The 13,996-nt window shown below is 35.8% G+C and overlaps 1 protein-coding gene across 1 annotated transcript in view; it reads right to left on the bottom strand.

Annotated features, from left to right (window-relative positions):
- Nucleotides 1–3,944: 3,944 nt before the first annotated feature.
- The window catches only part of LRP1B (LDL receptor related protein 1B), a 236,065-nt gene continuing 226,013 nt past the window's right edge, over nucleotides 3,945–13,996 (bottom strand). The window contains exons 69-72 of the mRNA XM_085320958.1: nucleotides 11,742–11,832; nucleotides 7,915–8,059; nucleotides 6,820–6,918; nucleotides 3,945–4,242 (exon numbers count right to left, since the gene is read on the bottom strand). Of these exons, the coding sequence (XP_085177084.1) occupies nucleotides 4,102–4,242; nucleotides 6,820–6,918; nucleotides 7,915–8,059; nucleotides 11,742–11,832 (476 nt within the window). The 3' untranslated portion in view covers nucleotides 3,945–4,101. The remainder of the gene's footprint in view (nucleotides 4,243–6,819; nucleotides 6,919–7,914; nucleotides 8,060–11,741; nucleotides 11,833–13,996) is intronic.

Raw genomic sequence — 13,996 nt, 5'->3', positions numbered from 1 at the left:
AAAACTAAGTGACCAGTTTGCATAATCTTTTTCTCCAGATTGAACATTAACTTGGGATGCAGCAATTCAAACTGCTTAACAGTAATCCTGATTTAACATATCTCTTTGAGTTTCCTCTGGCATTTCCAGACCTTCATTTCTACTCACCTGACAAAATGAATTTTTACTCAACTGCACATCACTTCTGATACAATATATATTGTGCATATGTACATACCTTAATAAACATTTTTGTAAGGAAAAAAATGAGTTTTTTTGCCAGCAATGTACCATTACCAGGTTTAGTAGCAGTAGTAGTGGTAGCAGTATCATCATCTTCTTTCCAGGAAAAACGCATTCAACATCCTCTGGAGGCCAGCAGTTTCTTCTATTCAGGTATTGCCTTGAAGACCACTGTTAGAGGTCACCTGAGTCACACCATGTACTAAGTGACGTAAGGCAGCAAAAAGATGCTTTACACTTCTTTGCTCCTTTTGTCATCGCACAGTATGGGCACTAAATTACAAAACCCTTATTTTCACCAGATCTGTATTTCACCCATGTCAGGGTGGTAAGTGTGATAAATTAGAGAGCTGGGAAGACAAACTGTCATTCCCTGTCAGCCATACTTCTGCCCACCGATCCATCTCTCTGAGACGTGAAAAATTCAAAACACCTCAGTATCTTTGCAGAGATGCCCAGGGTTAGACAGGCAGGATTCACTGTTGGTCTGCTCAATCCACACGAAARATGTCTTTATTTTTAAAGCTGATTACCTTGAGGACCGTTTACTATCTTTATTATCACTGACATTTTTTCCTTTCTCATCTTCTCATGCTCCAAAAAGGGGAATGCATGGAAAGAACTTTGTTTTATTTTGATCCATTATGTGTTCTTTTTTTTTTTGTAAAACAAGAACTTTTAAAATTTATTTAGACATAATTTTATTACATGAGTGACCAGATTGATTCTGGTCATCTTGATAAAAATGAAATAATTACTATGTTGACACTTTCTCTGTGATCTCCATGACAATTAATAATAAAGTTAGGCAGAAATTTTAAGGGCGTTCCAATACAGAGCTTTCCTTTTGCGAATATCAAAACCATTGTTCTCTACCAAAAGATAAACCAATTCAAAAACACAAATCACATTTAAAAGAAAAAGTATKTGTATTATGGAAAAAGATTAGCCTGGTGAATTCAGTGAAATAGTACAGTACCAGCATTTCACAYGAAATGTCATTCGAATCTTCAGAAAAGATACCCTTAAGAGACTAATGCTTTAGGCAGCAATATRGGCGCATTTATCCAGATTTTTTTTCCTAAACTTATGCTAACTTAATACACACAAAAATCTGTGGCATTAATAATTATTAAAAATCATTCTTCTGAACTGTGTGTATATGGACACACACATGGGTCACTGACCAGGACCTGAGCCTATCTCCTGCCACCCTTCAGCTCCCCATGTGTTTCACGTTGGTACAGAACCCAGGCCTTCTGGGGCTGTTAYAAGGATTGTGAGGAACAGTTCCTATGGAGAATCGTGGCAAATTAAGAAAAAAAAACCCTCCCTCATCCCCACCAGTCCACTGGGGATTATTACACCAAGTTGTAATTTAGAGATCTTTATGCATGGAAATGACAGAGCTCAGGATCTCCATCAAAAYTCATCTTACAAGCCCAGATTCTGACCTACTACCCCAGCGTAAATCTGAAACAACTCCAATATTGCCAACTGTCTGAGTATCTCTAAGGAAATGAAGACATTTAAACTTTTAAAATAGTTTACATTTTAGCTAATATGAAGCAAACAAAAATGTCTCACTGAGAGGAAGTGTGAGACATCATAATAAATTTAATCAAGTCAATATAAGAGTTTACCACTTCAAACTCATGCACAAACCAGCCTGTACGGACTAGCTGAAATTTAGTTCTTCCTGGGTATTAACATTTAAGATTGACTCTTCCATAAAATAAACAACGATGCTTACACAAAGAGCAACTAGCTTCTCATGCCTCATAAAAATTACAATTACGCAAAAATTGAGGGCCAAATTCAACTCTGATGACTTCAACRGATTAAAGGCAGAACCTGTAATATCATAGATATATGATATGAAACTATTATTTGATTCACTATTTTGTAGAAAATATTTTTTAACATTCTATTGACATAATATACAGCTATACACCTCCTAAAGTTATCCAAAAACGTGCAGAGCTGCAAAAACATTCAAAYGGAATTTGTGTAAAAAGTAAAAGTCACTATTAAAAAAGGAATTTAGGCATTTGTACAATATACCATTCTATCTCTTCAATTTGCTCTTTTAGTTTTCATTTTATAYTTAAATTTAAAAACTAGTCAACACACTGATATAAGTATGTAGATTTTCATTTAAATAAGTCAGTCAACAATCTTTTTATAAAGTATTTAACACTTCATTGTAGAAACATAGGCAAAATGACTATTATAACCAAAATGAAAAATACTGTTCAATTTAAAAAAATGTACTTAAACAAGAACCTGAAAAAGTTTATGATATGCATAACATTGTTCAAGCAAAATTGCACTAGTATTACATAAATCAGGAGTTTATAAAGGCCCCAATATGGCAAAGTTTAGAAATAGGTAGTATGCATGCACAATAGTACAACAAAAATCTTTTATAAAACAGCAGTTATTTTTGTAATGCTTGTACAAAGGGAATAAAGAGCAACCACAAACATATTTAATCTGTTAGGTTAATATATTATGATAGCTAAAAGTCAGTCATGTCTTGCAGAAGAATGAAGAGTCCTCCACAATATATGTGTGAATAAGTCTTTTGTGCCTTTACAGTTATGTATAAAATATTTTGATTCAGTTTAAACCTGAAAGAAACTGTATTTTTTTATTTCCATCAAAATTAAAAAAAAGTGAGTCAGATTTTTCTTCTTYGTAACAACAGAAAACAGACTAGGTCAGAGGAAGTGCTGGAAACTGATACTCYTGCCTTTCAGTTTTTGTAATTGAATTTTGATGTTTAATCCAGACTAYTAAAACTTGGGCTTAAGTAAAATTCCTTTAATATGCAAATTGGTTATGTTTACCTCAGCAACATTATAGTTTATCTTCATTTCAAAGAAATGGTGTGTTTTGGATTCGTTAGTATATCATTAAATAAGTACAACTTTTTTTTTGTGATTGTCAAAATTCAATGCWGTGATCATGTGTGTGTGCTTAAAAGTTTATTCTTTTTCTTTCTACTGCTTGGTATGTGTTGGGGAATTATTAATCCATAAGTAATGCATGTGATTAAGTGGATAAACATATAATGCATGTGTAGGCAATGCCCTCTTGTGCTCTAGGGTGGCTACTGTCCTACAGGACTGTTGGAGTTCGTATGCTTTGTCCCACAGCAAGTAAGGTTTCAGCTTTCAAGATATATTGTTATTATGTTCTATAAGGTTTTAATAAATACAAAGCTTGTTTACATGGTATATATGTTTAGTATATCATGTACAGTCACTGAATTTCTGAAACAATCATTTGTGTTCATGCAGATCATTAGATGTTTCATTTCTATAGTCTTGTTTACTTCTTGGCAACCTACAGCTAATTTAAAAGCAAGTTATGTTTGTTTGTGAAAAGTTATCTATCTTTATCAGGATCTGAAGAGAAATTCTAATGGGCACAAAGAAGAGAGTAGACCATTCAACCATTCTTTCACGATTTAAAATAAACAAAATTACACACTGTACTACAGCTTCCAGACTACATAATGAAAAAGTGCAGATACCATCTTCATTGATTAAGTAGAACCAAAAAAGTTCATAGAAAATAGATTGCTCATTTTCACGCTACAAACGAATACGTTGTTTGCAATTTTAACAAATTTAAAGGTGTGTTATTCAGCAGCATTGTTGTAAATTGTACCGTAGTGCAGTTTCTTTTTCATAAAAATACCTTACAAATGGTCAGTCAAAAGTCATCAGCAAAGGAAAAACCCAGAAAACAATCAACCAAACAAAAAACAGAGGTAATGCTGATGCCGAAACAATTATAATACTGTTGGTACATAGAAAAGTAATCCTTATATTTTATACATTTATACAGCGTATAAAAGGTAACAGCAGATTATGCCACAGTCTCCCTTATCCCAATATCTATTTTCTTTGGAAGGAGTTCTCTTCTTTCATCGACACTTGCTAAGGAGTTTCGACAGTTTTGTCCATCCACGTATAATTTTGCATATACTGGATTGGAGTAATTTGTTGGCTGCAGAGAAATCAAGCATACATTCTATCAGTCAGGTTAAAAAGAAATAAGTATTTATGGAAATGGAAATGGTTTTGTTAAAGCAAGAACAAGTGCACATAAAWTATAATTGGACATATTTAATAGGTACCTGGACTTCTGAAAACCTGATAATGAGTTAATTATTTAGTTAAAATTAAAAACATGGTATGAGACATGCTATTAAAATAATCAATGACATGACATGCAGAACAGCATGACACTAAAACCATAAAAACAGTGACRATAATAAAAACAAAAACCTTGAAAAATGTCTCTGAAGTTGACTTGTCCACCTTATTACACCGGAAGATTTCAGAATAGATATGAAGAAGTTTACAGAGGAGGTGCACTGTGAGACCATGTGACAAGTTTAACAGTAGAAAACTGCAACCAACAGGTTCTGCATATTACCTGTTCTAAGACATCAGCATCCCATCAATTGCTGACCATGTTTTCGAATTCTGTGGCCCAAATATACAACATGATTTGACCAAAAATTCAATACTTTGATAATGTAAATTAAACTTAATTTAATAATAAACCAGCATAACTGTTAACACATCATAGTATTTACAGATTGAGAAGTATTTTCTCAGTGTTAATGATTTTGGTAGTTTGGACTGTAATGAAGAAAATCTATTGCAATGAGTGGTACTTAAGCATAGGACAAGTCCTTTTTTGATTCTGCAAAGCACTTCAGTACATGAGAATATCCTGATTCTAACAGCACAGAAGGATGCGTAACATGGATGAAAACTTACTCTTCTAACATTCATGCTAAAGAGAAAGCATTATGTAGGGTTTTTAATGTAACTGTCTCCATCTGTTCCTTCACACTTTGTTTTTACTGTCTCATAGACRACCTCTGCTATCCAGCTAGCTTGTCAGCTTATTACTTATAACTGGAAAGGGTACCTTATGATTGTTCTCTAACTAACAAAACAAAACAGCTTAGTGTATTCAAATATTGCAAGTGGAACAGCAGTAAGCTGAAAAAAAAWCCAGAAAACAGGTAGATTTGTTTGGTGCATGTAAGAAGTGGCTGAACTTCAGAACCTCAGAATAACCCAGCTCAGAAGTGCGTAAATGTTCCTGCAAACACCTTGACTATGCCTTGGCTAATGTGGATTAAAAGCAGTTCAGAATCTTGGCGCTTCCCTTTCCACCAATACCCTCTCTGAACCAAGAGTTACGTATTCTCTAGGCTAGCTAGATGTGGCAGCTACTCATCCAGGTTAGTTAAAAGCTGMCTATTCCTTCTCTTAAAGATGATAAAGTGATTGATTGGTATCAAATGCTCCTGGAATGGAGGCAGGAAAAGGTGAGTCACATTCATTTAAAAAAAAAAGAAAGAAAGAAGCAGCTACTCTTTTATATCAATGGCACATAAATAGGCAATCAGTTGTTGCAGTAATTTATGAAAGCAAATTTGCAGTTATACTTGTTTGTCCACACTGACTTGGAGAACTGTACATCAGTGGTAATGATTATCATCAGCAATTTAAAATAACAGAAATTTAGGTTTATTTCATTTGGCAGGACTTTTCATTTGATTGACAATCACTATTAAGGAAAACAGCTACAACAGTATAATGACATTTCTCATTTGTCAGTGCCTCATGGAGTTACTGACATATATAAAGCAGTGGATAACGTCTTATGATGTGGGTACCAATAGTATAATGCAGTACGCACTACAATGAGATACAGAAAGTAACTAGAGTGACTTGAATAATGGAAACGATTAATGATAGAAATGGGCATATATTCTACCTTTCCTCATTTACAGTGTTGTGGTCCATCATAAATATCATACTCTACACAAAATATTAAACTTTCAAATACTAAAAAACTTAGTTTTATCATGCAACAATACAAATGGCACAAAGATGAAAATATAAAGTGAGGTATATGAAAATGAACATTATATTGATGTCCCTTTCTTTTTAAGATTTTAAACGTCAATGTTTGCAAAATCATGCTAAATTGCAGTCAGACTCTGATGTTTTATACATAACTATTTTATGATGTTAGTTATCATTATCAACAAAAATTGACTGGAAGCTGAACAATCCAAAAATGCATTGCAAATACTAATGGAAATTGTTCATTTTAGTGTATATGTATACAAATTAAAATGACTTGTTTTCAGTTACTTGGAAACTTTTTTTAGTTGGAAACTTCGCTAAATGCCTTTAATYCCCTATATATTGCACAATATATCAAGATATACTTCTGTCATTTTTGTTTAATGCTATGAAAAGCATGATATTTTGTATTGCTTTTGTATTCTTTTGCAAAGATAYATTTATAGCTTTAGATCATATTATAATGATGAGTACAGATGAAATGTTGTATGCAGACAGGCATTCCTTATTTCAAATTTGAAATGTATTATTTCCTGTCATTCTTTTTGCCAATTAACCAGTAAGTAAAAGTAAAAATAAAACAAAATAAAGAACGGACAGAAAACGCCTCTATTCTAAAATGACACACAAAMTTTGTTTAGAAAGGGGCTGTGGTGGAATGAAATGAATTGGAATCATCATTTCTCACCCCTGTAGATAGTGGTCCTTTCAAGTCAGAGTTTAGGTAGATGGATGGAGCTGTGTGGGGAAGCTTGAATGCAGTGGGCCCTCCCCCTATGTATCTGGCCTGTATAAACAGAAAATTTTAGTTTCTGTGCTAACAGAGCATCTTCYATGTGTACTCGTAATCACTGTTAAACAAACAGTGCAGTGATTAAAAACRTTCTTTTAGAGCTACCTAAAATTTAAAAAGACTTCATCTATTTACAAGTACTCTTTAGCTAGGAAGATTCTCCCATTCAAAAGGAGAACGAAACTCAGCATTTGAAAACCATTTTTCATTAAGCATTAGAGCCAAGCTTCAAAATAAGCATCGGTTCCRTTACTCATCCTCCAGTGAGTCAGTCCCTTTTCGTCTTACCTCCAGTGTTCTGCACACTGACAGCAATTTGGTTATTGCTTTGTCAGAAATGCCGCAGAGTGACGGCTGCCCTTCGCCGCATGTCTGATTACAGAGCTCTAGGAAAGACACCGCAGCGATACCCTGTYCGTCCCACAGCACGTCACTCGGGGAGTTCAACCACTAAAGAGCAATGCTGCAGAAGCGMCAGCGTCTTTCACAATAAAACGATAACGCTTAGCAGCTTTGTGTAAACATTTAATCTATCCAGCCAGGACTCTGAATGCTTTGTGCTTTTGGAACTTTTCATATATGAAATAAGGTAGTCTCAAATGTATGAACACACTCTTTYGCATTTCAAAAGGCAGACTGTAATGGTAATATATTTCCATTCGATATATTCATGACTAGATTAAAAAAGATAGGTTATAATTTGGTAATTTAAGGCAGATATTTCTATGACAAAAATGCTTTTTGCAGTTTTGTTCTAACTCTTTCTTGGTAAAATGCAGACACCAGTAAGAATGTCCATCAACCAGCACTGGACTGCAAAACAATTTGTAAAATATACATGAAGATTTTCTAATGAAATCTAACTTGTCTTTATATTCGTTGAATAGCTAAATATAAATGTTGTTATTTTAAGTTTCCATCAATTACATTCAAGGTTAAAACCACTGTAACACATAAAATAAGTAGTTTTCCACTAGAAAAAAAAATTACCTTTTCTGCATTTACAGTAAAATCTGAAGCTAGAAGACCACCTTCACTGTGATCATGGCCCACCTCATACATGTTATATGATGGATTGCCAATTTCTACATTGATTCCTCCATTTATAATAGGTTGTCTTCTGATAGTTTTTGTCCTACAATGCATAAACACAAAAAACAAACTAGTGATTTTTCAAGTCTTGAATATTTCATCTTAAAAAAGTATTAGTTTAACTTTATTTATCTTAAATCAGTATGATGAAACAGCAATTCCTACAGAGACAATAAGAAAGTCCTTGTATTCTTCAAACAAAGTAGCATTTCGAGCATATGAGCAGATCTGAAATGGACTGTAGCGTTTTACTATTTTTCTCAGTTTGGTTGTAGCCGTGTAAATTCGTATAATGCACTCACTGATTGTTTATGCCCTTGAATTCCTCCCACTATTTCCACATTTCCCTCAATTCCCAAGGAAGACTTTGCAAATTCATTGCAGATTCTCTGCAGTGATTTGGATGGAGCTAATAGGAGTCATCAACTTTCTCATTTGAAAGCAGTTGGCCAAAGTCAGTCATAGTCTGAGGACAAGCAAACAGTCTCGCTGTGATGTATTAAAAATTCCAGTTTGTATTCCTTATCAATTGGTTATTGAAAAGCTGAAGTTCAACTGGATTTTTTTTTCAAATTTGAGTAAAGGTGAATTCTTATTTTTAAACTTGAATTAAATAACAACGAAGATCAGTACATGACTTTCACATGATTGAGTTTATCTGCTTGAGTTGCTAAATTCAGTTCTTTTAGCTAAGAGGGAGATTTTAGTTTGAGCAACTGAAATAAACTGAAGAGTTTTTCCTGATGCAGCATGTTCTCTAGAATTACAAAAGACTACTAGGGACGTCATAAGATGCTAAAAGACCTATATTTTTCTGCAGTGGCATAGAAAAATATATTTCTTAAACACTTGCACTGTATAACTGTTGAACAATCTACACCTAGTTTAATACTTGAAAGTCTTTTCTGAAGAGATAAAAAAAAAGCTAATACACACTTTCAAATACAATTTCAAGAAAAAAGGTTTTTTATTCATTTCTATTCAGGTTCATTTCTATTTTACTACTGAAGATCTACTATTCAACAAGTGAGAGTAACTTTTTCAACTGAAATGATTTACAGACCTTCAACTAGTTGTCAGAATTTGGCTGTCATTAAATTTGGTGTTTAGGTACAGTAACATGTGCTGTCTGTGGAGCCTGGCTTGCTAAGTGTGTTACTAACACTGCAATCTTTTTTTTTTTTTAATTGCTGACTTTTAGAAAAAGATTTTAAATTTTATGATTACTAGTAAACAACAGAGTTTGCAGAAGAGATGCTAGGYGTGAGATGGCAATGACAGTCTGGAGGACTGAATAGTCTCATGGAAGGTCGTATCTGCAGCAGTAATAGGTTCATCACCCATTTCTAAAGGACTTTACAAAAGAAGTCATCATCTGAGCCTCACAGGTGAGTAATAAGCCACAGGAGAAAGGAAGTAAGCTGCTCAGGACCAAAAGCAGGGCAATTACAGGCCTGCAGTAGATGCTATGCCTTCTGATTCCCAGGCCAGGTGCTCTCTACTAGGCCACACTTATATTTGGAGTCTGATTTTAACTTGTTATATTTCTATCTCCAGTGCCACCTTTTTCTAAGCATGAAGAAGCTATCAGCTCTCTCCCAGGGGTCTGTACAGAGCAGAAATATCCTTGCTTCCCCTGCTACCTATTGCTCTATCATTCTTAGTGGTGTAAATTCCATCTTCTCTCATATAACCTTCATCTCTATATTCGCACATGGTCAAGATCCTCATAACATTTACTCCATTCTACACTGCCTATCTCAGTTTTTATTCATAGAATCATAGAATCAGTAAGGTTGGAAGGGACCTCTGGAGATCACCTAATCCAACCTCCCTGCTCAGCAGGGTCACCTACAGCATGTCAGACAGGGTTGTATCCAGGTGGGCCATCAAGATCTTCAGAGGAGGAGACTCCACAGCCTCTCTGGGCAACCTGGTCCAGTGCTCCGTCACTCTCACAGGGAAGAAATTCCCCCTCAAGCTCAGACGGAACTTCCTGTGCTTCAGTTTCTGCCCACTGCCTCTTGTCCTGTCACATGGGACAACTGAAAAGAGTTTGGCCCCGTCCCCTTGACACTCTCCCTTCAGGTACCTGTACACATTGATAAGATCCACCCTCAGTATTCTCTTCCCTCCAGCTCTCGCAGTTCCTCACAGGGAGGTGCTCCAGCCCTCTGATCATCTTCGTAGCCCTGCGCTGGACTCTCTCCAGTASCTCCATGTCTCTCTTGTCCTGGGGAGCCCAGAACTGGACACAGGACTCCAGATGAGGCCTCCCCAGGGCTGAGTAGAGGGGCAGGATCACCTCCCTCGACCTGCTGGCAACACTCTTCCCAATGCACCCCAGGAGACCATTGGTCTTGTTGTCCACAAGGGCACATTTCTGGCTCATGGTCGACCTGTCATCCACCAGCACTCCCAGGTCCTTCTCTGCAGAGCTGCTCTCCAGCAGGTCAGCCCCCAGCTTGTCCTGGTGCCTAGGGTTATTTCTCCCTAGGTGCAAGGACTCTGCACTTGCCCTTCGTTGATGAAGAAGTTGAACAAGGCTGGAGCCAGTACTGAGCCCTGGGGGACGCCACTAGCCACAGGCCTCCAACTAGACTCCACGCCACTGATGGCACCCCTCTCAGCTCTGCCTTTCAGCCAGTTCTCAATCCACCTCACTGTCTACTTGTCAAACCCACACTTCCTGAGCTTCTCTAGGAGGATGCCACAGGAGACAGTGTCAAAAGCCTTGCTGAAGTCAAGGTATACAATGTCCACTGCTCCTTTCTTTCTCTATTCCTTTCTGTAAACCTTCTCTTGCTCCAGACTCACCACTTCTCATCCCTTTTGCCTCTATTTTTTCCAAAGCCAACAGAAAATTGCATATATAATTAGTTTTCCTTTTATAAATACCCCAAATCTCTGTTGTACCAAGGTTACCTGTCTCCAAGTTATAAACTTCCCTTGGTAAATTCACCAATATACCAATCATGTACAGGTATACTCAGATTTTTTACCAAAAAATTTCAAATGCATAAAGCTTGGGTATTGTTTAGGCTTAACATCGTCTTTGAAGAAGTTGCCACAGTTAAAACGATAGTTGCCCTCTCTAAATTAATTACCAGCTCCAAGGCAGCTAAATTATAGAGAACATTATAGAGAATTATAGAGAACAAAAGATTTACTGGTCAGTCCTGAAACTTGCTATACAAGATACTAAAGAAATGCAGTAGTGATGACAAGGCTTGGGACTCTATGGTAGATACCCTGAATATTGTTTACATTTTCACCCTAAATTATATAAAATCAAATGATATGAATCCATGTAAATAAATCAGAGGGAATACAATTAGAAACTGGAAATTCTGCACAGACTATCTACAAGCAATTATAGAGATGAGCATTCTTTCTTGATTACATCGTTTCAATGAAATTATTAATTCTGTTTACTAAGTTCACTAAGTCTCTAGATAAAAACATTAACACTTGTACGGCTTTGCAGGATTGGTCAAGTTTGACAGGAAAAGAACTATACTTTCTTATCTACTGTATGCTGGAATATAAATAATGGAGATGATTATTCCTACAAGAACCAAAATGTAACTAACTCATTGCATCCAGAAACACTTTTTTTAATGAAATACTTGTTCAACATGTATAAAGTAGATTTCTGATATGAAAAGAGCTGTCTGTATTTTAAATATATTTTTTATATCGTGCAAAAGTATAAAATTACTTACCTTCGTTTTCTTTTACAAAGAAATAGTCCAATTACCAGAGTAGTGATCAAGGTCACCAATAAAACAAGAGGAACAATGATTGCAATGCTTCCTGAAACAGGAAAAGGAAATATCATTGAATATCATTGAATACTCACAGTTTCAACTGTAATTTTTTCTGATCTTGTAATTTTCACAGATGTGAAACAGTCAATTAATTTAAAAAAGAAGCATTTCCCTTACCAATGTATAATGTGATTTGTGCTGAGGTTCATTATTTGAAGATTTGAATATTGATAAATGGGAAAATATTGTTACAGATATTGGGTATGCACTACAAGTAAGTTTATCAACAAACCATGTGCTCCTTTATTCTGGGGATCAAAACTTTGGGTTAATTCTCACTACACACAACTCTTCTAAATTTTACCCTGTTCTACCCTATGATTATGCGTGCAACAGCTTGGATTGAGTAGCGTGGTCACTGACTTTAACTGCCTCCATCATCTTTAGCACTTCATTTAAATCACATGCCTATTAATTTAAAAGATTTAGTAGTCATGGATCTGACTGAATAATTCTGTTATTAGCTTTTATATATATTTATTACTTTTACTTGTGGGAAAAATGAAAAGCAGTAAGCAAAATTCATTTATAGGTGGTTGGTACATTCCTGCATTTTACTGCATTCAGCTTAAGAGCCAATAATTTTGTTATGTTGATATAAGCAATCAAGGCAACTGCAGTAATGCTTAATGTGGCAGAAAAACAGTGCACAGATCAGACAGTGATGTTAAAAGAAAGGTGAAGAGGGGAGAACAGAGATGAAGAAAACTGTCTGAACTTTATTTTGGCAGGTGACTTCAGTGACATGAGACTACCTGCAGGAAGAAGGCCAGCAATCGTATGCTTCTAAGAATTTCACAGTTCTAATATAAGTATCTGGCAACAGGGAAATACATGCTACAAATAATTTTATGCTGTAACAGCTCTGAAACTGGCTCTTGCAGACTACAAGACTCCAGTTAAGAGGAAAATGCGAAACGACACAAATTTTCTTTAAGATTGCAATACGTAACTGGTTAAAAATAAAAATATCATTCATATATTATGTTAGATTGACAACTATGTAAGTTGTTGGCAGTTTCTGCTCTAAATTAAACATGGTCTAAACAATGAACTACAAACTATGTAACTGGATTCTACCTGAAGACCTACTGGAAGCCAAGTCAGATTGTGATAGGCCCAGAATGAAGCACTACTGAATAAAAACCTGAGGCATTCTGAATTCATTCAAACTTACGAAGATTCGACACGTAAAGGACCCTCCAGCAATGCCATTGTAAGACTACGTTTGTGTGAAAAACTGGAAGAAGCTCCACTTTGAAGAAAAAACAGTTGTTTATGTCTTCACAGGTGCATTTATATATGTGCGCGTGTATATATGCATGTGTGTATATATATGTGCGAGTACAGGAAGAAATGCAAAATAAAAAAACAACCTACCAGGCATGAGTTGCTCTCTGGCGATCATCGTGCAGCCTGGGGTCTAACCCCAGGTCCACGATGAACACTTCTTTTCTAAATCATCGCAGGTATTTCCTCAACAAGAAATACTGCCTGCTTTTTTGAGCATTTCCAGCTTGTTGATACTATTTCACTTGTCTGGATTGCTAGGTGACCAAGCCGACCTGAATAGTGGGCAATTCCTTCCATCTGGATTAAATATGACTGAGGGATGTACAGCAGGATACGTCAGCATACTCGGTGCACTGCAGGCTACCTTGTCCAGTTTAAACTGACCGATAGCATAGCAATACTGACCTTTTATGCTTACAGACATGTTTAAAAAACACGGCAGGAGCTATTCTTACTTCCAGAATGATTCTCATAGTAGGAAAATTTCAAATCTCTGCAGACAGCCAATGCAAAACATATGAACTACTTACAATTCTATTTTTGAAGCTTTCAGTGGGACTTAAATAGTCAGAGGTCTTGTACTCACACTCTGCACAGCAGTGATATCACCAAGCACCTGTCACTTGATACATTTTTTTAAGAAAAGTACAGGCTAGCCTTAAAAGAGTGTTTATGTAATATGACATCTATCCAAACCACCTCATACAGCACTGAATGTCAATCAAATGTTGAGAAAGACTTACATCTGCTATTTTATAAAAAATAGGCAACTACCACATATCATTTCAGAAACTCTCTTTCAAAAATATCCTCAAGTTATAATTTGTAAACAGAACAAAATTTGACATGTGATAGCT

This window comes from Rhea americana, unplaced genomic scaffold, assembly GCF_003343005.1.
Source record: "Rhea americana isolate MKP2758 unplaced genomic scaffold, rheAme1 scaffold_67, whole genome shotgun sequence".
Classification (NCBI taxonomy): domain Eukaryota; kingdom Metazoa; phylum Chordata; class Aves; order Rheiformes; family Rheidae; genus Rhea; species Rhea americana.
Note: the sequence above shows the minus strand (reverse complement) of the source record. Positions and strands in the feature narration are given on the sequence as shown.